The 25,619-nt window shown below is 41.1% G+C and overlaps 1 protein-coding gene across 4 annotated transcripts in view; it reads left to right on the top strand.

Moving 5' to 3' along the window:
• LOC126198890 (semaphorin-2A-like) overlaps positions 1–25,619 on the top strand; it is a 1,278,287-nt gene that overhangs the window by 992,344 nt on the left and 260,324 nt on the right. For all 4 annotated transcript variants that reach the window (XM_049935505.1, XM_049935503.1, XM_049935504.1 and 1 more), the window contains one exon: positions 16,481–16,532. In XM_049935505.1, coding sequence (XP_049791462.1) covers positions 16,481–16,532 — 52 coding nt within the window. The remainder of the gene's footprint in view (positions 1–16,480; positions 16,533–25,619) is intronic.

Below are 25,619 nucleotides of genomic sequence, written 5' to 3'. Positions count from 1 at the left end.
TAACTTTTTTAAATATTCGTAAGCAATACTATATGTATCGTGGGATGAAGTAAGTATTGACCTTTATAGACGATAATTTTTAAAACACATTACCTAGTCCCACACTATACAAGCATGCTGCCCTCGTGGCAGCCAGCAAATGTTCGTAAGTATAGGACCGTTACCGAGTAGGATTAACAGAAGAGAAAGAGAAGATCCAACGTATAGTTTTACGTTTCGTCATGCGATCGTACAGTAAGCACGAGAAAATTGCGGAGAAGCTCAAGAGATTCCAATGGCAGTCGCCACAAGAGGCGCGTCGTATATTTAAGAGAAGACTAACGTTAATACTCCGAGAGCATGCGTACAAAGGCAAGCCGGGCAGCATATTTCTTCAGTACACACATGCCCCACGAAATAACAACGACGAATAACCTGAGAGATTAGAGCTCATACGGAAGTTCATCGACAGTCATTGTTCCAACGCGCCATTGGCGAATGTTACACGGATAGGAGAATATAATAGTGGAACCAGAGGTACCAAGTAGCAAGAAAACTGAATTCTTGGTTATAGATAAGATTGGAGGTGGAACCCAGACTGACAAAATGTGGCTATTGAGCAACTCGAGGATGTAACGGAATTTAGCTATGTCGGTAGAAGTGGGGAGGAAAACAATAAATAACTGAAGGAAATCAAAGAAGAATAACATTGGCCTGAAGTTCCTTCCAAAATAAGAAAAACCTTCTACAGGACAAGCACATCAGTTTCTACACTAAGAAAAGATGTGTAAAGACCTCCATTTGGAGTGCTCTGACACAGAGATGTGAAACCTGGACGTAAACAGAGCTTTTAATGAGACAAGGCCATGTGTACAGACGTGGTCTTTTATTAATATATAATTCACCTTAATAATAATAACATTCTAATGCCATACTTCCGCCTCGGTACTTTAATAGCAGTAATCCATTTTCAAGTTGTAATATTAACTAACCAAGCAAAAAAGTAACATAACTAAATAAATAATTCATTTGGAATTGTATGTATGCTGTATAACAGGAATTATTACGTATCTTCTATTTGTTCATACATGTGATGTAATATTCCATACCTCTCTTTGTTTCAGTGTATTATATCTGCTGTGTTTCAACACTACCTATCAGCATCTAAGCAGTAACTTGTATTCGTACATGTAGTACGTACAGAACTACAGGTATCATTTCATAAATGTGGTTTAATGTTTCCAAACTGCCATTTGAAGGTTCCTTACTTTGTGATAACAATATCATCAACATCTGTGCACTATTACGTTATGTGCCTTGTGATTTCTGAAGATGACACTAACACAGTGACGAATCTGGTCGCGTAATTAATACAGCATATTGTATTAATATTTATACGGCTGGTGGTATTCCTTATTTCTACAAGTAAGCAAATAAGGAAAAAGCTCGCCTCGCAGCTGCGGAAATGTGGTTCTAGAGGAGAGTCACGAGAACAAGCTGGGCTGATATAAAAACAGATGAGACGAACTACAGGAAATAGCAGAGAACAAACAAGTACAAAAAATTACAGGCCAATGCAAAGCAAGGCTTATTGGACACTTAATTAGATGCGATATTCTGCTACAAGACATTTTAGAAGGCAAGATCTTAGGGAAGAAAACGAATGGACGACTGGGAACATCCTGATTAAAAAATATGATCGGTGAGATGGTATGTACTTCATACGTGATGATGACAAGGACTGCTGAAGAAAGAAAGCTGTGGTGCACAGGAAGGCTTCGCCTTTTGAAAGATGGGGACCAGAGGTACCCTCCACCACACACAGCAAGGTGACTTGTGGAGTATAGATGTAGATGCAGTTCGGTGTATCAAATGTTTATCGTGGAGGCGAGGCGTTCCCTAATCGAAACCCTACTGCGACGACATAGAGCGAGCAGGTTTACTAGGCGGAGGAGGTGATGAAAGCGAGGCCCATTTGTAGGAGGCGGCCAGGCCCTTATCGGAGGCGAGAGGGGGAGGCGGCGGGAGTGAAGACGCCATTGTCTGCCCCCCACCTGATAACGCCTCATTGTCTGCCGCGACGCCCGACGCCCTCTGCAGAGTCACCGCCGGTGATCGATGGCCGGCGTTTAACCCGCAGCCGCTCAGCCGTCCGCCCGGCTTGCACCGGCGGACCGCACTGGCGCTGCACAGATTTGCCCTCCCTTCTGCGTCGCTCGCGATCTGCGACTACTCGAACTCCATCGGCCATTTGTCCCAGCCCTCGAATATTATATTTGGTAATAACTTTTTGTCTTTTCGTGGGCTTACACCTACGTGTTTAGTACAGACACTTGTTACACGCCGGCCGCGGTGGCGGAGCGGTTCTAGGTGCTACAGTCTGGAACCGCTCGACCGCTACGGTCGCAGGTTAGAATCCTGCCTCGGGCATGGATGTGTGTGATGTCCTTAGGTCAGTTAGGTTTAAGTAGTTCTAAGTTCTAGGGGACTGATGACAGAAGTTAAGTCCCATAGTGCTCAGACCCACTTGAACCTTTTTTTTTGTCTTAGAAAGAGGCTGTAGTATCACGCGATGATCGTAGCCTACCCACGTACTGTCACACTGGTTTCAGAAAAGGGATTGTGTCCCATTTGATAGAACACACTGTATCTGAAACAGTCCGGCGTTACGCTTTAGGTTTCACTAGTACGCCGAGTACTATTCCCACGGGCTGACCGAACTGTTTGAGGCTTTTCTGCAGCATTAGGCAATTTTCGGTGAACATTATATGCTAACACATGGTACTAGATGTCCTATTAGCTCAGAGCGTAAAAGTGCAAGTGAGCAGTGTCAATACGATTCTTTATTTCTTAGGCAAAAGCAAATCACATTGTACCTTATCGTGGCTTGACGAGAACGTCGAAAAATAATTCTCGAGTTCCTCCGAAATCAACGTTCGAAGATCTAGAACGCGTTGCCAGTTTTACAGATTTTCTGCTCCGGCGCTTTTAGTGTACGGGTGAGGGTATACTGCAACCTTGTACTCCCAACTGGCGAATGTGCCTGCCCTGCGTAGGGGTAAGGTGCGAAAAGACACTAAAAAGGCTTCAAATTGTAAAGAATAGCGCTCTGGGTAATACACTACATCCTGTGTCAGTCACAAGATCAATTAGGGCTATCACAACCTGGCGTCTACAGCATCGGTTACCAGTGTGGCATGCTATAAATCGGCCAGACGCCGCGCCACGATACAACTCGCAGCGCTGTTCATAACAAGTGTTATGTGTTCGCCTCGTTCAAACCGTCAATTCTGCAGTGGCAAAGCACAGCATCAACGAAGGCCACATGTTTGGTTTTTGAACAGACAGAGGTGTTGTGCCCACTGCCGAGCCAACGTGTTCTGGTATTCGGTCACCAGAGGCAGTGGAAATAAAGGTATGCAACGATCCTGTCAAATGGGACAGCAGTTTTCAGGCGAAATCTGTATAGTCAGTAGCGTTAGCAAAAATACATAAAGAACGGCCTGATTTAAAAGCGGCGGAGGCGGCGAGCAGAATCGAAAAGCAGCACCCGGACTCGATTCCGGCGTGTGTGTACCCCCCCCCCCCTCCCTTCCCCCTCCCCCTCAACGCGCACACTATCGGCCAGATTTCCGGAGGCACGCGACTGACCCATCCGTTATGTCTTCGGCAGAGGCGTATGCGGTTCAGCGAGTATAAAATAATGGACAAGACATGAACCCAACGCTAGGCGAGCAGAAAGCAAGCAGGACACTTGTCGAAACGTTGCGACAACACAACGCCACAACTGGCTGATAACCCGAGATGATTTCGGCAATGAATTTCGCGAAAAACGGGTGCGTTCTCATACACTACTGGTCATTGAAATTGCTACAACTCGCAGATGACGTGCTACATACGCGAAATTTAACCGACAGGAAGAAGATGCTGTGATATGCAAATGATTAGCTCATCAGAGCATTCACACAAGGTTGGCGCCGGTGGCGACACCTACAACGTGCTGACATGAAGAAAGTTTGCAACCGATTCCTCATACAAAAACGGCAGTTGACCGGCGTTGCCTCGTGTAAGGAGGAGAAATGCGTACCATCACGTTTCCGACTTTGATAATGGTCGGATTGTAGCCTATAGCGATTGCGGTTTATCGTATCACGACATTGCTGCTCGCGTTAGTCGAGATCCAATGACTGTTAGCAGAATATGAAATCGATGGGTTCAGGAGGGTAATACGGAACGCCGTGCTGGATCCCAACGGCCTCGTATCACTAGCAGTCGAGATGACAGGCATATTATCCGCATGGCTGTAACGGATCGTGCAGCCACGTCTCGATCCATGAGTCAACAAATGGGGACGTTTGCAAGACAACAACCATCTGCATCTGCACGAACAGTTCGACGACGTTTGCAGCAGCAAGGACTATCAGCTCGGAGACCATGGCTGCGTTTACCCTTGACGCTGCATCACAGACAGGAGCGCTTGCGATGGTGTACTCAGCGACGAACTTGGGTGCACGAATGGCAAAACGTCATTTTCTCGGATGAATCCAGGTTCTGTTTAGAGCTTCATGATGCTCGCATTCGTGTTTGGCGTCATCGCGGTGAACGCACATTGGAAGCGTGTATTCGTGATCGCCATACTGTCGTATTACCCGGCGTGATGGTATGGGGTGCCGTTGGTTACACGTCTCTGTCACCTCTTGTTCGCATTGACGGCACTTTGAACAGTGGACGTTACATTTCAAATGTTTTACGACCCGTGGCTCTATCCTTCATTCGATCCCTGCGAAACCCTACATTTCAGCAGGATAATGCACGACCGCATGTTGCAGGTCCTGTACGGGCCTTTCTGGATACAAAAAATGTTCGACTGCTGCCCTGGCCAGCACATTTTCCAGATCTCTCACGTCTGGTCAATGGTGGCCGAGCAACTGGCTCGTTACAATACGCCAGTCACTACTCTTGATGAACTGTGGTATCGTGTTGAAGCTGCATGGGCAGCTGTACCTGAACACGCCATCCAAACACTGTTTGACTTAATACCCAGGCGTAAGAAGGCCGTTATTACGGCCAGAGGTGGTCGTTCCGGGTACTGATTTCTCAGGATCTATGCACCCAAATTGCGTGAAAATGTAATCACATGTCATTTCTAGTATAATATATTTGTCCAATGAATACCCGGTTATCATCTGCATGTCTTCTTGTTGTAGCAATTTTAATGGCCAGTAGTGTAAATGACCGACATGTGCGATAATGTGCTTCCGCGGGCACTGCCATTTTCAATCAAACATTTCTGGGTATCTGACCGCCTCGTCATGTTATTTATAAAATCAACGTTTTGACAACTATCGGACGTGTCATTCGTCACGGTGATGTATTTACGTTTTATTGAAAATGTCAGACCCTAACAGAACAGGTTTAATTAATACCTCTTTCCTGTTACAACCTAATAAGTTTGCATCTGAATGCTTTTGGTAAGTGGTGGAGATTTCGTGCTATAGCTGAATGTTGAAAATGAAATGGACTGACAAGATAAGAAATGAGGAGGTACTCCGCAGAACCGTCGAAGAAAGGAACGTATGGAAAGCAGTGACAAAAAAAGGAACAGGACGATACGATATTTGTTGAGACGTCAGGGATTGACCTCTGAGTTACTAGAGCAAGCTGTAGAGTATATAAACTATAGGAGAAGACAGAGACTGGAATACATCGAGCAAATCATTGAGGACGTGGGTGCAGGTGCTGCTCTGAGAGTACGTGAGGAGGTTAGAGCAGGAGAGGAACTCGTGGCGGGCCGCATCAAACCAGTCAGAAGACTACAGCTACTTCCACGGCTCACTGCCAGAACCATGCCGTCCGACCAAAGCAGTAACCCAAATATCCCAGTGATTTCCCACTATTCCTTAGGCATTTTGAGGGCATATTTCCTAACAGACTGAAATATTTTGTAGTGACATCCATCTATGAAACTGGAGATTACCAAATTATCACTAATTACTCTTTAAAAAGTGTTCGATAATGTGGCCGATGATAGAATACTGACTCATTTAACTGAACGGCACTTGTTCACAAGTTCTCTGTTCGGCTTTCGTAAAGGATTCGCCACACAAAACGCAATGTAAGAAAAAAAGGTTCGAGAACGATTCGCGCTCTGAGGGCTCCGTACTAACTTAATAAGGTATGTAGACATTTCATTGATCCACGGCATCTATTATCTCGACTATTTTTGTCTTTTATCGCCACTGATACTGGCAAGATATCGCTCCCAGATATTCCTAGACTTTCGAGAATGTTTTAATTTTATTCTTGAATTCTGATAACAAATGACAGAAGTTTTTTATGTGTGACATGTTTGCAGATTAACAGTTTTAGGATTTTTTCCTTTACTTTTAGTGTGAAAACTTGCTGCTTGTCAAATTTAATGACTCTAGTTCGACGGGAAGTATCCTAGGGGTTTCATGAGTATCAAAATATATAAATGGCCGCATCTTTTGATTGAACTAACTTAAAAACTTACATTTACTATACAGCCAAGGGACTACAGCTCTTAGTATGTGGCATATATTTCTATTTGAATCTTCTACTCGTCCCATAGAAAAAGGGTTTTTAACAGACAGACAGACGGAAAACAGAGTGATCCCTAAGGGTTACATTTGTATCGATTGAGGTACAGACCCCTAAAAATACGCGCTTACACAGCTAAACGAGGGTTTATTGACATACTGTTTGACAGGCATGAAACAAACCTCAGATTGGCAGAGTATAGCATGTGGTGTCTCACTGTATCTGTATAGACCCTCTCTTGTTTGAATTTACATAAATCGTCTTCCAATAAGTATAAAGTTAGCTCCAGAAACAGTAACTTTTGGGCCTCTCTATGCCAAGTGGTGTAATTTCGGAAAGAGTTCCCGCGCGGCCATCACGGATGCTGCTGAAATTCAGTCCGAACATTCACATATGTTCCCAATGAACATTGTCAAAGTTTCACAATCGTTAATTCAATACTTCCGCAGATACTGTCATTTGTTTGACCCCATAGCGCAGCTATACACAGTGCACCCGTGAGTCTTCGCCAACTTTGAGATATAACATCTCTTGTAATACTTGGACATCTTATAAAATTTTTGCTCGCTCCTAAGCGAAACAATAAAAGAAAAAATTCCTGAGCGATTTGCATATGGGCAGTTAGAAGATAAATCGTCCGAAAAAATTAACGCTCGAAAAAACGTTAAGTTTAGCTTTTTATATCTCCGGAAGTAATTGCAGAATACACCTGAAATCTTACACATACTAATACAAGGTCTTAGAATACAAAATTTCATTCTCCTACTGCTTTCCAATAGTTTAAGAGGGCAAATTGGAAGCTTTTTCAAAAAGGCGCATAAAACGGGTGCTTTTGGCTCACTTTTACAGGAAAGAGTCGTCTGCAAACTGCTTTAAATCATTTTAACTGGAAACGCTTTGATCTAAACTATTTGAAAAGCTGTATTTGGCTTTTCAATGCGAGTATATAAGGCTCCCAAAAACAACTATATGGTGAAACGAAATCGTTCGAAAAAATAGACGCTTGAAAAAAATGTGCATTCTAGCTCTTTATATTCTGGGAGTAACTGCGGGTTAAATCTAAAACTTTGCACACAAAAACTTAACAATATATGGTATTAGAAAATAAAATTTCATCCTCGTACTGTTTTCCAATGTTTACAAACTGCTGTCAAAAATGACGATTTTTGTAAGAAAATCGCCAAAATGGTTATTTTTGACCCACTGTTACAAGAAAGAACCTTCTGAAAACTTTTAAATCGTTTATATTACATATACTGTGCTCTAAAACACCTAAAAAGCTGTATTCGGTTTTGCAATTCAAGCATATAAGGCGCTAATAAACAAGTGAAATTAAGTCGGCCAAAAAACAGACGCTTGAAAAGATGTGGAGTTTATTTTTTTATATCTACGAAAGTGATTACGGGGTAAACATGAACCTTTGCGTATACTAACATACCAATACAAGGTCTCAGAATATAAAATTTTATTCTCCTACTGCTTTCCAATAATTTACCAATTGAGTGCAAAGTTGACGATTTTTCTAAAACTGCCAGAATTAGCTATTTTTGACCCACTTTTACAAATAAGAGTCTTCTGAAATCTCTCTGAAATCGTTTACATTGTTTGGTTTTCCAAAGCGAGCATATAGAGCCCTGAAGAGGAACGACAATGTGGAGGTCTATTGAAAATGGGCCAATTTTCGCTGATACTTAAATTAAATCTGACATCTTTTATCACGTTATACAATTGTTCAGTTCTCTCTGTGGAAGACAATATCAAATACTTGATGAGTAGGAAATGAACTTGAGTCAGAAAAAATCTTTTTTGTTTTTGATTTTTAGACGTCTCTAGAGCATCAACTCTACAAAATTCCTTTTATAAAAACTTAAATGGAATAAGACATCCAATACAAAGAACAGTTTTCTCTTTTTTAAGGCACTAATAATTTGAGGTAATCACATTTGAAAAGAGTTATCTTTTGGTTCTTGTCTTATAAAAATTTCTTCCGAAGCAATCTCATCAGTGACATCATCTGGCCTGCAGTAAAGTTTTCCTCATGACCTTCTACAGCAAATGAAGGAAAAATGTAAGAAAGTCATGCATACTGAAGCAAATATAACCTTAGGACCCTAAAAGAGACCTCTTTTAGCTTTGGCCCTTGATGCTTACAAAAATATATCATTAGCTTGGGATCGTTTGTAAAGAAACCCTTATCAGGATTGGGAACCTATTAAGAACCTCAACCGTGCCTGCCGTTGGACAGCTAGGGCTGCTGGGTTTCTCATTTTAAAAGGGGCGGGAAATGGTTAAGTCACCATGGACCATACCAACACATTTCGATAATTTCTTATGTGTACACTAATATTCCACATTAACCGTAAACTATGGGAACAGACAGTGCGCTATACCTTAAATCAGAATTAAACTAGACTTTTGATATTGCCTTCTCCAGACAGTACAAAACAATTTTAGAACATAATAAAATATGTCAGATATAATGTGAGTACCAGTGGAATATGGACCCATGTTCAATGCACCTCCACCTTCTTGTTTTTTAGGGCCTTGTATGCTCGGATTGGAAAACCCAAACATAGTTGTTTAGGTGTTTAGAGCATGGTATTTCTAATGAGAACAATTTAAAAGAGTTTTCAGAGGACTCTTTCTTGTAAATGTGGGTCTGATATAGCCATTTTTCGCGGTTTATGTAGAAAAATCGTCGTTTTTGCCCTCAGTTTGTAAACTGCTGGAAAACAGTAGGAGAATAAAATTTTATATTCTAAGACCTTGTATTAGTAAGTTGTTATCCACAAAGTTTCAGCTTTATCACGCAATTACTTCCTGAGATATAAAAAGCTAAACCTCATATTTTTTTCAGTCGTCTATTTTTTTCTTATTCGGACGACTTCGCTTCACCTTGTCGTCGTATTTTAGCGTCTTACATGCACGCATTGCGAAACCAAATAGCTTTTTAGGTGGTTTAGAATATCGTATTTCCAATGAAAACGGTTTAAAACTGTTCGCAGAAGACTTTTTTCTGAAAAAGTGAACCAGAAGTAGCCATTTGTGGCGTTTTTTGAAAAAGCAGCCATTTTTGGCGTTTTTTGAAAAAGCAGCAACGTTATCCTCATTGTAAGTATTGGAGAGCACTAGAGGATGAAATTTTATATTCTAACTCCTTATATTAATAAGTTATTATGTGCAAGGATTGGGGTGTATCCAGTAATTTTTTCTGGAGATATAACGATCCAAAATTCACATTTTTTCCGAGCATCAATTTTCTCGGCCATTTTGCTTCAGATTATCGATAATCAAATCGCTCAGAAAATCTTTTTTTATTATTTCAGTTAACAGAGTGTAAAAAGTTGTACAAGATGTCTTAGGTTTGTTTCTTTCAAGAAAATATCACGGGGGGCATTATGTCTCAATGTTGCCGAAAACTCACGGGTGCACTATTGACAGCTGAGCAGCTACGGAAAAATATCTTTGTTGTGAGATCTTTTGGTTCTCTCAGTTCATCAGCGATGCTCTCTCTCTCTCTCTCACTCTCTCTCTGTCTCTCTCTCTCTCTCTCTCTCTCTCAGTGTGTGTGTGTGTGTGTGTGTGTGTGTGTGTGTGTGTGTGTGTGTGCTCGATAAAATGTTATTATGATGTCAGTATTCTTATACCATGACATATTAGACGACTCAGAATTGTGAACTACTGACATCAAGGTATGCTAAAAATCTTCATCGTCATATACCCAACGGAATTATTTATTTGACTGTCCATCAGTTTGGTTGGCTGTAACACCCCACTTCATGGTGCATAAGTCGGCAACGATGATTCTGCTACTCTCCAGAAACACAATTGTCTCTACAACAAATACATCAACATATTTGTTGGCTCGATAATTCATTATTTTTTGCAGGTCGTGGTATTAACCGTACTCGCAAAGGCTTGACCGCGATTGTAGTTGTTTCTCCATGACTCCGGTAGATGGCAGAGCCTCCACGTGTGCCAGCGAGCCCTCTGGCACTCGTTTCTGGAAATTACTGCATCCAGTTCCAGGTATTTCGTGGGTTAAAGTGATACAAAAAGACTTGCATTTGTATGAATCGACAACGAATTCGCATAGAGGATGTGGCATTCTAGAAAAACTGTTTTGAAACTTATGTCATCGCCTGTTGCACTAAGCCAGCGGAGGTAGATGAATGTATCACAGAGAGACAAAACTGCCGAAAGAACTAGCCGTTATTTCTAGTGAAGCGTCGTCCATTCATTTCTTTCCCAGGGAGAGGTACTTGAGAACTAATATAATTTTACTCAATCCTAGTTAAAGGCATCCTGCGATATTAATACATCGTAAATAATTAACCGTTAGTGAACGTCAGAATACTATGTTTGTCTAATGAATGTACTCTATACAATGAACTAATCGGTATATACTCTAGTAATATTTTCAACTTTGGATTCTTTTTGCCTCCAAACCAGTTTTATTTTCAAATTACGAGATTTAGAAAACAAAACTATTTACAAAGCCAAATTTTCATGTTGTTTCATTACAATTAGAATCTCCATTAGGCTGTTCAGTTACTTATCAGTTATCTATTTAAAGCTTCAAAGTGTAACGTCCGAAAATTAAGCATGTTTTGATATAACCACAAACGCAGTTTCAGCCTCTTTTATTGTTGCTCGCATGATTATGCATCCAGATCAACAATTTTTGAAATGTGACAAACCAGAATTTTGCTAACAACCTCAGAAAATTGTGTACAGCGCTTAATAGGATATAGTCCTGTCCATTCTAAAGTATTGTTTTCTTCCGCTTTGATCAGCACGCAACAGTGTTTATAAAGACGTAACACTGACACAGTGATGAGCTTTATAATTCATTAAGCAAATCATAACGATGCACTCAAGATATTCTTGGATACGTAAATTCGTATTTGGCATCACAAAAATGATTACTTGTATAATTACGTTAGTACATCGTTCTACCCCCCATATGAACCATGGACCTTGCCGTTGGTGGGGAGGCTTGCGTGCCTCAGCGATACAGATGGCCGTACCGTAGGTGCAACCACAACGGAGGGGTATCTGTTGAGAGGCCAGACAAACGTGTGGTTCCTGAAGAGGTAGTTGCAGGGGCAACAGTCTGGATGATTGACTGATCTGGCCCTGTAACACTAACCAAAACGACCTTGCTGTTTTGGTACTGCGAACGGCTGAAAGCAAGGGGAAACTACAACCGTAATTTTTCCCGAGGGCATGCAGCTTTACTGTATGGTTAAATGATGATGGTGTCCTCTTGGGTAAAATATTCCGGAGGTAAAATAGTCCCCCATTCGGATCTCCGGGCGGGGACTACTCAAGAGGACGTCGTTATCAGGAGAAAGAAAACTGGCATTCTACGGATCGGAGCGTGGAATGTCAGATCCCTTAATCGGGCATATAGGTTAGAAAATTTAAAAAGGGAAATGGATAGGTTAAAGTTAGATATAGTGGGAATTAGTGAAGTTCGGTGGCAGGAGGAACAAGACTTTTGGTCAGGTGACTACAGGGTTATAAATACAAAATCAAATAGAGGTAATGCAGGAGTAGGTTTAATAATGAATAAAAAAAAATAGGAATGCGGGCAAGCTACTACAAACAGCATAGTGAACGCATTATTGTGGCAAGGTAGACACGAAGCCCATGCCTACTACAGTAGTAGAAGTTTATATGCCAACTAGCTCTGCAGAGGATGAAGAAATTGATAAAATGTATGATGAGATAAAAGAAATTATTCAGGTAGTGAAGGGAGACGAAATTTTAATAGTCATGGGTGACTGGAATTCGAGAGTAGGAAAAGGGAGAGAAGGAAACATAGTAGATGAATGTGGATTGGGGTTAAGAAATGAAAGAGGAAGCCGTCTGGTAGAATTTTGCACAGAGCATAACTTAATCATAGCTAACACTTGGTTCAAGAATCATAAAAGAAGGTTGTATACATGGAAGAATCCTGGAGATACTAGTAGGTAACAGATAGATTATATAGTGGTAAGAGAGAGATTTAGGAACCAGGTTTTAAATTGTAAGACATTTCCAGGGGCAGATGTGGACTCTGACCGCAATCTATTGGTTATGAACTGTAGATAAAAACTGAAGAAACTGCAAAAAGGTGGGAATTTAAGGAGATGGGACCTGGATACACTGAAAGAGCCAGAGGTTGTACAGAGTTTCAGGGAGAGCATAGGGGAACAATTGACAGGAATGGGGGAAAGAAATACAGTAGAAGAAGAATGGGTAGCTCTGAGGGATGAAGTAGTGAAGGCAGCAGAGGATCAAGTAGGTAAAAAGACGAGGGCTAGTAGAAATCCTTGGGTAACAGAAGAAATATTGAATTTAATTGATGAAAGGAGAAAATATAAAAATGCAGTAAATGAAGCAGGCAAAAAGGAATACAAACGTCTCAAAAATGAGATCGACAGGAAGTGAAGAATGGCTAAGCAGGGATGGCTAGAGGACAAATGTAAGGATGTAGAGGCTTGTCTCACTAGGGGTAAGATAGATACTGCCTACAGGAAAATTGAAGAGACCTTTGGAGATAAGAGAACGACTTGTATGAATATCAAGAGCTCAGATGGAAACCCAGTTCTAAGCAAAGAAGGGAAAGCAGAAAGGTGGAAGGAGTATATAGAGGGTCTGTACAAGGGCGATGTACTTGAGGACAATATTATGGAAATGGAAGAGAATGTAGATGAAGATAAAATGGGATATACGATACTGCGTGAAGAGTTTGACAGAGCACTGAAAGACCTGAGTCGAAACAAGGCCCCGGGAGTAGACAACATTCCATTAGAACTACTGACGGCCTTGGGAGAGCCAGTCATGACAAAACTCTACCATCTGGTGAGCAAGATGTATGAGACAGGCGAAATACCCTCAGACTTCAAGAAGAATATAATAATTCCAATCCCAAAGAAAGCAGGTGTTGACAGAGGCGAAAATTACCGAACCATCAGTTTAATAAGTCACAGCTGCAAAATACTAATGCGAATTCTTTACAGACGAATGGAAAAACTGGTAGAAGCCGACCTCGAGGAAGATCAGTTTGGATTCCGTAGAAATGTTAGAACACGTGAGGCAATACTGACCTTTATCTTAGAAGAAAGATTAAGGAAAGGCAAACCTACGTTTCTAGCATTTGTAGACTTAGAGAAAGCTTTTGACAATGTTGACTGGAATACTCTCTTTCAAATTCTAAAGGTGGCAGGGGTAAAATATAGGGAGCGAAAGGCTATTTACAATTTGTACAGAAACCAGATGGCAGTTATAAGAGTCGAGGGGCACGAAAGGGAAGCAGTGGTTGGGAAAGGAGTGAGACATGGTTGTAGCCTCTTCCCGATGCTATTCTATCTGTATATTGAACAAGCAGTAAAGGAAACAAAAGAAAAGTTCGGAGTAGGCATTAAAATTCATGGAGTATAGATTTAAACGTCAGGAAGTCGTTTCTGAAAGTATTTGTATGGAGTGTAGCCATGTATGGAAGTGAAACATGAACGATAAATAGTTTAGACAAGAAGAGAATAGAAGCTTTTGAAATGTGGTGCTACAGAAGAATGCTGAAGATTAGATGGGTAGATCACGTAACGAATGAGGAGGTATTGAATAGAATTGGGGAGAAGAGGAGTTTGTGGCACAACTTGACTAGAAGAAGGGATCGTTTGGTAGGACATGTTCTGAGGTATCAGGGGATCACAAATTTAGCATTGGAGGGCAGTGTGGAGGGTAAAAATCGTAGAGGGAGACCAAGAGATGAATACACCAAGCAGATTCAGAAGGATGTAGGTTGCAGTAAGTACTGGGAGATGAAGAAGCTTGCACAGGATAGAGTAGCATGGAGAGCTGCATCAAACCAGTCTCAGGACTGAGGACCACAACAACAACAACAACAACAACAACAACATTGTTCTAAAAGTCAAGGAACTAATTAGTATTTAGACATACATATCATCCAAGGAGAAATGCGAACAAATTAGGAAATTTCGCTACTGCGGAGCCATTTACTGATTCGTCCTTAAGATACTATCGCAAGGTGGCACAGAAAGTGGAGCACCTGGAATTCTATTACGGTGCTCACAACCAGACATTAATAAAACATTGATAAACATTTAACAATGGCAATAGAAAATAGCCTTCACGGTAGAACCAAGAACATTTGATAGGTATCCCTCAACGACAGTTGTCAGAATGCTTATTTAAAACTGTAATGAGACAACGTAAAAAATTGGCTTTGTAAATAGTTTTGTTTTCTAAATCTCGTAATTTGAAAATAAAGCTGGTTTGGCGGCAGAAAGAATGTTACTGGAAAATGTTACTGGAATATATATCGATAGAAAGAAATATTCCAGTTTCCGTAACAGCTGATACTGCCTATAAAATCCAGCCACTATGCGACTTTTCACAGTAAATTTATTAAATTTCGACTAGGCTGATTAAAACGAGCCTAAACATTCGCACCAAATTCTTAATAAAATAGCATGAATCATTTGAGAAGCATAAAACCTTCATCTGTGTCACACAGATTTGAAAAGGCACGTCCAGCATTAAGAAGCGGGGATCAAAAAATGTAAATTACGTAAACAATATAATCACTTTCACGATGTAAACCCACTCCAGATATGAGTGAAAGAGCAATCGTTCATCCACGCCTTCTGGAAGACGCAGTGCAGCAATTTTCAGAAATCAGAAGCTCCGTCGTTGCCTGGCTCTCACGTCCAAGTTACCCATCCTGCGTGAACTTTTTAGTAAGATATAACATGTGGTTTTGTGATTTCCGAATGCCAAACCTCGTAGTGGCGGAATCTACATATCGCGCGTCTTTCATAGAGTGTAATACAAAGATACTTACATTTCATTACCGAAACATGCACATGCACGAACACATCCCTCAAAAAGCACAAGAAGGCACATATAATGACAAATAAGATCAAAGAACACAAATCAGATGTCGTGTGTGACTGTCAACAACAAGAAAACATGTGCAGTTTGTACAACCACATCAACGTTCAACCAACGATACACACTGCTGTACATACGAAATGAAAGTATGCACATTCTTCAAAAAGAAAATGAAAGTCTTCATAAATTTTTCTTAGAGAGAGATACGAAGTATAAAGTCACTTAGCTGTGCGTGCTGAACGATATCTTCCAGCGATGTCTGGTGTTAGATGGTGGTGGTGGTAGTGACGGTGTAACATACTCATAAATATTCAAGTACTTCCATTATATTACCATATGTTTGGAAAATGTGATAGTTCTACTTCTGCTTCTGCTGGTTGCATGCTGGCTGAAAGCCGCCACTATCGTCTTTCGGTTTCGTTCGAACGTCCAAAACACATTTCATCCACATGGAACTGCTGCTTTGGTAGTCTCACAGGATATTATACAGAGGTCAGAAGTTTATTTGTTCACATGTTTCCCTCAGTGAGCTACCAACAACAATCACGTCTCAGCCGACGCACTCTTTGTCAGAGAGTCTACCGTTCAACTTGACTATCGATATTACCGTCATCTCTGACTCGCTTAACAATTTTACGTACATATTACATTTATTTAAAAAACAACAAAGATTTACATAAAACTGAAACACAGTACGTAAGTGAATAAATGTGTTAATAATAACGAGTATGTTGAGCAGCATAAACCGTTGAATAACTAGATGTCTTAATAATCAACACATCAACTAAAAAAAAAAAAAGTATTATGTTACATGTCGTGTCTGTCCAAAGCAATAACGTCAAAGATAAAAAAGTATGGATCGTTACACTATAATGCAGTAATGTAAAAGAAAAGTTTATACTCACTATGAACAATATATTCTCACTGGATGTATAATAAATAATTCACCTTAAGTAAGTTGCGATAGAAAATATCAGAAAAACAGTACTTAATTACTTTTCCTGATAGTGCTCACGTTTTGTTCTGTTGTTCACAGGGATCGCGTCTTCAGACTGAACCTCAACAACATCAGTCAGTCGCAGTGCGATGTAAGTATAGACACGTTTTGTTGGCATTCTCAGATTTTGATGACTGTCTCTTTCTTTAGAGGAATAACATGCAAGAAAAGCACTGTAGTATATAAACGGGATAGAGAAATATTATTACGGGCCGTTAGCGTAGCAGCAGTTTCACTGTACACCGACTAGCTTGCTTAATGAAATAAAATAATTTTTCAGTTCAATGAGTAACAAATCACCACCGTATTAATATACTAGCCTTGTACTTACATTTTCACTTTGTTCCCGACTTTTAATTTTTTTATCTGCGCCTATCTTTTTCATTTATTTGCACAGACACAATATTCGCAACAAGCATCGGCTGACGTGTATTACGCGCTATTTGTATACGAGTGATCTCACTCTGGGGATAATATATGAAGTTATTTCAGAACAAAAAGTATAGTCGTGAAAATTGTCACTACAGCAACACGAAAAAATCTGGAAGTGTGCCAAGAGAGCATATTATTTTAATTAATTATTAATTCCTCTTTTTATTTGGACAAAAACTATTTGGTTTTGGAGCGAAACACTAGTAATAATGACTATAGGCATGTCATTCTACTGTAATGTACCATTTGTACAAAATGTCACATTTGGAATTTGGTGACCACGACGTATCAGATTTGTAATTACACTGACGGAAAAGAAAATGGCAGCACTAAAAAATAATTAACGTATGGTAATGAAATTTCGGGAATGCATTTGTCTAGGTAACATATTTGGCCGGTTAAAAATGCAAGATCACAAGTTAACTTAAGTGCGAGATAAGCCATTGAAAATATGAAATGCTGGGACTTTCTTAACCGGTGTAGCGGTCAAAATGTTGAATGCAAAAATGCAAACGTGCATGTATCGTGTTGTACACGTGCCGGATGTCAGTTTGTGGAATGAAGGTCCATGCCTGTTCCACTTGGTCTGTCAAAACAGGTTGGGTTAATGCTGTTTGTGGATGACGCTGGAGTTGTAGTCCGATGACGTCATATATGTGCTCGGTTGAAGACAGATTTGGTGATCGAGCGGGCCAAACCAACATGTTGACACGCTGTAGAGCATGTTGGGTTACAACCAGTGTTGTTTTTCTGGGGAAACGCTGGGGGATGCGTACCCCTAAACTTTTTTGTCGAGAAAGTAATTTTTTTACGATATTGAGAACTTGGAAGAGTGCCAAATATTTATTTCACGGATATAAATTTTTTATTTCACTTTTTCGTGTTGGTAATTGCAATACGAGAGATAAAAGTGCAGTTTTCGGTGGGAAAAGCGATATAATTGACTGTTACAAGCCTTTGAATCTGCTGTAACAGTTCTCGACAACCGAATTTCTAGCAGCCAGTTCGATAAGCATGTACTGCCCTTGCACGTTTATAGTGGGCGATGGTAATGCTAAACGGATATGCGTACGCTCAAACGCCAAGCTACCGGTAGATGTCTCTATGGTCCCGCTACCACAATCCTTCACGATGCATTGCCATATTTGTTTTGTTGTGCTTTATTCGTTTGCTTTTGCTGTTCCAGTCTTGTTGGTTGTGCGAAGTTTTACAGTGTGTCCTATCTTTCGTTGGCAACTTGTAAGTTAAGTTGGAGGTGAGAGGTGAGCAGAAAACTAACAAACTATTTTACTTGTTCTCCTGCATCTAAAAAAACCAAAAACTGTCAATAATTTATGTGCGAGTGAAAAGCCAGGAAGTTCAACATCAGTGGATGAAAGTGAAACTGTAAACCTGACAAGGGAACCTCCCCATCGCACCCCCTTCAGATTTAGTTATAAGTTGGCACAGTGGATAGGCCTTGAAAAACTGAACACAGATCAATCGAGAAAACAGGAAGAAGTTGTGTGGAACTATGAAAAAATAAGCAAAATATACAAACAGAGTAGTCCATGTGCAAGATAGGCAACATCAAGAACAATCAGATCCAAGCAGCGCCGTGGTCCTGTGGTTAGCGTCAGCAGTTGTGGAACGAGAGGTCCTTGGTTCAACTCCTCCCTCGAGTAAAAATTTTACTTTATTTATTTTCCCAAAGTTATGATCTGTCCGTTCGTTCATTGACGTCTCTGTTCACTGTAATAAGTTTAGGGTCTGTGTTTTGCGACCGCACCGCAAAACCGTGCGATTAGTAGACGAAAGGACGTGCCTCTCCAATGGGAATCGAAAACATTTGATCGCAAGGTCATATGTCAACCGATTCCTCCACAGGAAAGCACGTCTGATACATTCTATACGACACTGGTGACGGCATGTGCGTCACATGACAGGAATATGTTGTCCCACCTAACGTGTACACTTGGCGAATGGGTAAAAAGATTCTTCTACCTTGCCCGATTTAGGTTTTCTTGTGGATGTGATAATCACTCCGAAAAAGTGATGAAAACATTAGAGTTTGTCACATAAACTAAAAATGAAGAATTAAACTTTTAACTTGAGGGAAGACTTGAACCAAGGACCTCTCCTTCCGCAGCTGCTCACGCTAACCACGGGACCACGGCGCTCCTTGGTTCACACTGTCATTGATGTTGCCTATCTTGGACATGGACTACTCAGTTTGTATATTTTGCTTATTTTTTTATTGTTGCACACAACTTCCTCCTGTTTTCTCGATTGACCTGTGCTCAGTTTTTCAAGGCCTATCCACTGTGCCAACTTATAACTAAATCTGAGGGGGGTGCGATGGGGAGGTTCCCTTGTGAGCACTGAACCTACGCGTGAAAATGCAGTGAACGAACATGTATATGACAGAAAATTAAATGATCGTCCAGAATGTTGGACTTTGGAACAAGAAATTGCATTTTGTGAGAAAAATGACTGGTTGATCGTTTCAAACAAAATACGTGGCTGCAGAATTTGCAAAGAAGTAGGAAGTTCAGGCGTAGAAAGAGATAAACAAGGCATGAACATTGCACAGCCTTGAGCTACAGTATCTGTGTCATCTTCAGCTGGTTCCAGAAAAGAAGAAATGGTTTCTCTGCGTAAAAAAAATTTAAACATATAGTTCCACCCATCAAGCTGCTGCCCAAATAATACTTCGTGCCAAACAGAAGACTATGGAAAACGACGTCATGGCTAAAAGCAGATGGGTGGTATCCCATGCTTCAGTTGTAAGTAATTTTCACTGCATTATATCCAATGTCGGAGTACCTTCAAACTTTTTTTTTAGAAAAAAAGCACTGGTTACAACAGCGGTATGTGGGCGAGCGTTATCCTGTTGAAAAACACCGCTTCATATGCTGTTAATGAATGGCAGTACAACAGGTCGAATCACCAGATTGACGGAAAAATTGCAGGTATGTTGCATGAAATAACCACGAGAGTAGTGCTGCTGCCATACGAAATCGCACCTCAGACCGTAACGCTTGGTGTAGGTCCTCTGTGTACAGCACGCAGACAGGTTGGCTGCAGGCCCTCAACTGCCATTACCGGCATCGAGGCAGAACCGGCTTTCATCAGAAAACACAAAAGACCACCGCTCTGCCCTCCAATGAGCTCTCGCTTGACACCACTGAAGTCGCAAGCGGTGGTGGCTTGGGGTCGATGGAATGCTCGCTAGAGGGCATCTGGCTCTGTGCTGTCCTTGAAATAACCAATTTGTAAGAGACCGTTGTGCCACTGTGGCGCCAACTGCTGCTCAGATTGCTGCTGTAACCGAAATACGATGCGCCAGAGTCACACACCTAACACGATAGTCTTTCTTCTCGATAGTGCCACGTGGCTGTCCGGAGCCCAGCTTCTTGAGACCATACATTCTCGTGACCACCACTGCCAGCAATCATATACAGTGGCTAGATTCCTGACAGGTCTTTCTGCAGTATCGCAGAACGAACATCCAACTTCTCGATCAAACTCAGTGAGGTGTTGACAATGGCATCTTTGTTGCCTTAGAAGCATTGTTCACTATAGTCCCATTCTTTTATCTTGGCGGCTCGCGCATGCCCGCCCAGACGCGGGAGATTGCTGTGTTGCCAGTTGCACGCGCCAAGAGAAGCAGCGCCATAGTATAGTATAGTTCGCAAATTTACGTTTAGGGGGGAGCGCGCAGTTTATGAAGTAAAACCACCACGGCCGCATTTACCCTTTCTGTGCTACAGAGACGTGCTCCCCGCATTCCGCGCTGTGAGCGATTTTGTCATCACTGCACTGCTCGCCTGTGCAGACACATAGTGTTCCGACTGCTTTGACACACTTTTTGGCCCAAAAATTTGATTTTTACACATCTTCTTGACTGATACCTTCCCCCCATAAATGATTTAATTTTGTTTCGATGTTCAACGCAGTTATTGTGCAGCATTAAATGAAGTAAACCATTGCACGAAATTTTGAAGAGTTTGCAGAGGTAAAAGTCCATAGTGTAAACTTTCCATATGGTCGATTTTAGTTGCTACTAGAAATTTCAGAAAATAACATTCAAACGAATATAATTCATGAAGTAAGACACTTCGATATTGTTTTTACATAAAGAAAATATTAAGCACCGAACAAGGCTTTTTTTTTAATTCTCCATTTCGTTCGTTTTCGTTCGTTGATCTGCTCGAGGCGGTCGCCGTAAGACACCCGTATAAGTTCTTTGTTGATCGATTAACTCAGTTTTTTTATTACAGAGGGCAGCTAACCCTCTGACCGAACACGCTGAGCTACCGTGCCGGCTGGTTTGGACTCAGACCCTTTCACTTAGCAGCCATACACTTTAACCATTACGCTAACGCAGTTCGTCGTTTAACGGCTCTCCTGGAGGACTTTAACATATCACGCAAAATACCGAAAAATACTGTTGGTATGACTATGAATTACTCACGTTTCGTCGAAGTACAGTAGGAAATAAACATTAACCGCTGTTCTTTATTGCGAAAAAGCGGTTAGTGAGAATGATACAAACACCTTTCCTTTCTATCGCCTGAATTAGGAGGCTTATTGCTTGTTTGGTTTACTTAATTAATAGAATATGAAGAAACTGGTATAAAGAATGCTTTTTCCGAACTTTATATAAAAGAAAGTCTGCTATCAAGACATTGCTTTTGTTCAATTACTTTATTTATGATTGAACGTTTCTAAAACTGAAGACACTCGTCCGTGCTCTGCACTGCAGTCGAGCTCTGGCAACGTCGTTCTCTGTTCATTGGCTGACTGTTTAGTGACGTCAGATGCGCAGAACGAACCTAAACTCGGCCGCCGTCGTAAATGACGCGCACTTTAATATCTACTATCTACTCACCACGTCCAGTCTCAGAGATAACTAGCGCTCACAACCGTTACAGCATGTGTTTAAAGAGAACCTGATTTGCATTTTCATAGTACCGCTACTAGCCCATGCTCAAAACGACTGACGCGAAATGTGAATAGATATAAACTTTGCGATTTATAAACGCGTCTGTCAAGTTTCGTTTATGTCGCACAACTCCTTCTTGGTGCTGCGATTTTTTTCCGTCAGTGTATTTCGTCTTCAGCAGCTCATGTTGCAGACGGTATGAGGTTGCATTGAAGTGTATCATGGTCGTAGGTACCTGTTAGTCGCATGTGTAGAATCAGTACTTTCAGTTGCTTAATATAAACTTTTAATGAGAATTCTGCTTCCCCGAAAGTATGTAAAATGCATGTCGTGTTTCAGAATTCAGGGACACAACCCAACATGCAGCTATGAATACCGAAATGGAAGAAAAGTAAAGAACAACATGGTAATGGAAAAATTGACGCACCTATAAGGAGGCTTAACTTGATATCTTACGAGAAGTTCGTTTTTACTGAGGGAAAGGGCTACCAGCATGAGACTTTCGTTCATCACGGAGAAACAATTTATTTCGATGGGAGGTAGTACATCGCAGATATGTGTGAGAAGATAAGTCCTGGAGCGGGATGGAATAGAGGAGGAAGTTGGTGTGCAATCAGTTTGACAGAGCATTCACTGAAATGCACTGGAAAACAGCAACAGAAGTGGATGACATACGCTGCAAGTTACTGAAATCTCTGGAAGGTGTAGGAGGTGCAAAATTATTTTACCAGGTATTGGAAATCTTTGAAGCCATACACTTAGCATAGGATTGCCTGAATAGCGTCATTATCGCAATACCGAATATGGCACGAGCCTGTATCAATCGAATAACCGTTATGACATCTCACACTGTTAACTGCTAATGTAAATAACGTGTAAGGTGCAACAAAAAAGAAGTGAGACCGACGTCATTACCAAGGAACTGTTTGTCGTTCCTTACTAATACGAGACTGTTTTTCTTTTTTTCGTGGATGTAGGGGACGATTGAATTTTGTTCACAAGCTGTGAAGTGTTGCGTAAAAATTGATCAGCCATACAAGAAAGTGATCGATGCAGCATATTAGTGTACTGTACTTCCTATAAATGGATCAGAGAGGATATATGTGGTTTTAATCATTAACATTTGTGTACTTAATAAGTGTGGGGCACCAGATGCCTTGGAACAGGGATTTCATCGTTGTCTGAAAACGAACGTGCATTCACGCACACATTAATCAAAGGTTGTTTTGGAGGTGGCGATATGCATATCCTGATTGGAAATAAAGAACAATGGATTAAGTACTTTGATTTTCTCTAAGTGAAGAACCATCTACGCGGAACGGCTTTATTCACTCGGATAACCGACATTAATTGCAAGTGCAATTGTTCATGGAGCTGAATAACTTAAATCCGACATGGCTGTTACATTCTGAGTGCTTTACGCTGCATATTATTTGGGTCAGGGTTGGTGAAGCTCCGTTAAGAGACTTCCACTTGTTAGAGCATCTCCTTGTCATAGGGCAAGCGGAAGGCTTGCAGCTATCCCCAACTTACACGGGCAGTGCGTAATTAATGCCAGTCCTGTCTATCCTAACAAAAACGTTCAGTTTGTAGTGGTGTTCTTCAAAAGAGGACCCCATTTCAGTCCACATACATTGTTATTCGTTCTTTCCAGTTGTTTAAAACACTTTCGGATTTAGTTTTCCTTGAAGTCCACGGTTGTTGCCTTTCGGTGAAGGACAACAATATCTCTGTAGTAGATGGGGCGTCCATTGTGAAAAGTATTGTCTTTGGGTCGTCTATGACAAAAATGTAGTTGTATGTTTATGGCCCCAAAGAACAAAGTGATATTAGTACCTAATTCGGTTTTATTGTTCATTAGGGCATTACACTAGACGTTTCGGTATTTCGCTCCTCGTCTGTGTCTTATTATGCTTTCTTTTAACACTAATCACTGGAGTGCAGCATCAAATAAGGTAAAACAATCCTAATGAAGTTTTTGTAGCTGCCTTTTTCAGCAGTAACATGAAACAAACTGTTAAAATGTGTTAATTTAGAAAAGCCTTTTTATTTCGTTTCATAGTATGCAGATGTGTTCTGTCTTAAATTTAAGTATAATAAGGCACCAGATAGTGGACAAAAGACCGAAACCTATAGCGCAATGCCCAAATGACCAAAAACACTTACAAATTAATAATATTATGTGACTGATGGCGATCACTAAAGTACAGCTACATTCTCGTCCACTGTCACAGAGCTGATAGATTTGGATGAAAACTGTCACAAGACTGAGAAATACTCTGATACTGAACAACAAATACACTGACGATCCGAAACATTCTGACCGCCGGCATAGTAGAGTCTTGGTCTACCCTATGGAACGAGATGCAGTAGCGATTCTACATGGCGAGTGTTCGGCAAGTTCTTGGTAGGTTTCTGGGGGTGTATGACACCAGATGTCTGAACATACAGGGTGTCGCACGAAATGTGTTACCATTTTGTTTTTGAATATAAACTTTATTGTCAATACATTCTGAAAGGAACATATACTACATTGAAGAGCCGTCCATGTAGATTTGTTCTAACTCAGCACATGCTCAATATGTCCACCATTTCGTTTCCTAACTTCCTTCAAACGAACACTGAAGTTAGTGATCACCCTACGGCACATGTCTTCCGGAATTTCACTGCAAGCTTGAAGAATAAGTCTTTTGACCTCCATTAAATCACGTGGACGTTTCGGGAAAATTTTTTCCTTTAGGTACCCCCAAAGAAAAAAGTCACATGGATTGAGGTCTGGACTATTGGGGGGCCAATTTTGTCCGTCATTGAAGCGACCTGGAAACCTGAGTGAAATGATCCGCATGTCGAAATGCTCGTGTAAGAATTCCAACACAGTGTTTGCAGTATGTGGCCTTGCTCCATCTTGCATGAACCACTGCGTGTTGAAGGGCAAGGCAGTAGCAAGAATCTGTGGAATGAAGCTATTGCGAAGCATGCTCAAATAACGCTCGCTGTTCACAGTTTCTTCAAAGTAAAAGGGTCCAATAAGCCCGTGACTGGAAATTGCTGCCCACGCTTTAATCCTCGGAGCATAATGTTGTCATTCATGAAGCACTTGTGGGTTTTCAGTGGCCCAAAAGCGTACATTTTGTTTGCTAACCAAACCGTTTAAATGAAAATGCGCCTCTTCTGAAAACCAAACGTCGTTGAGAGTTTCTTCCCTATCCTCCGCCCACTGAGCAAACAGTAGTATCTGCTGCTTGTGTTCTTCAGTGAGCTTCTGTGCACAGGTCATCTTTTAAGAATGTGTTGAACGGGGCGTCTGGATATTCCCAGTTGCACTGCTTCCTTTCTACACGATTTCCCGGGACTTCTCTGTACAGCAACTCGTACCGCTTCAGTATTCTCCAGCGAACAAACAGGCTTAGGCCAAGATCGCTTCACTTCCAATACTGTTCCTTCCTGTACAAATTTATCGTACAACCTGTGGATGGTCTTCTTGCAAGGGACCCATCGAGTGAAAAACTGTTGTCAAAAACGCCTCGGAGTCACAACAAGGCTTTTCGTTTCAAGAAAAATTAACACAATTGCCGATCGTTGCTGTGTCGTCAGTCTTCCATTGTCAGCCATTGCTGCTTACTAGTCTCCTAGCGGCAGTATCGTGAATTACACGTCATTTCGTAACTCACTTGTTTTTCCAAGCTCTGCTGGTACTGCTGTAGAGATCCCAGCGGGATATCTAATGTGCGTCGTAAATTGTGAAAGAAACAATTGGTAACACATTTCGTGCGCCACCCTGTAGTTGACGCATTTCAGGCAGTGATTTGTGGACAGAGT

This window comes from Schistocerca nitens, chromosome 8 (genome assembly GCF_023898315.1).
Source record: "Schistocerca nitens isolate TAMUIC-IGC-003100 chromosome 8, iqSchNite1.1, whole genome shotgun sequence".
NCBI classification, from domain to species: Eukaryota; Metazoa; Arthropoda; class Insecta; order Orthoptera; family Acrididae; genus Schistocerca; species Schistocerca nitens.
The sequence above is the reverse complement of the archived record's forward strand: the minus strand, read 5'-3'. Positions and strand labels throughout refer to the sequence as shown.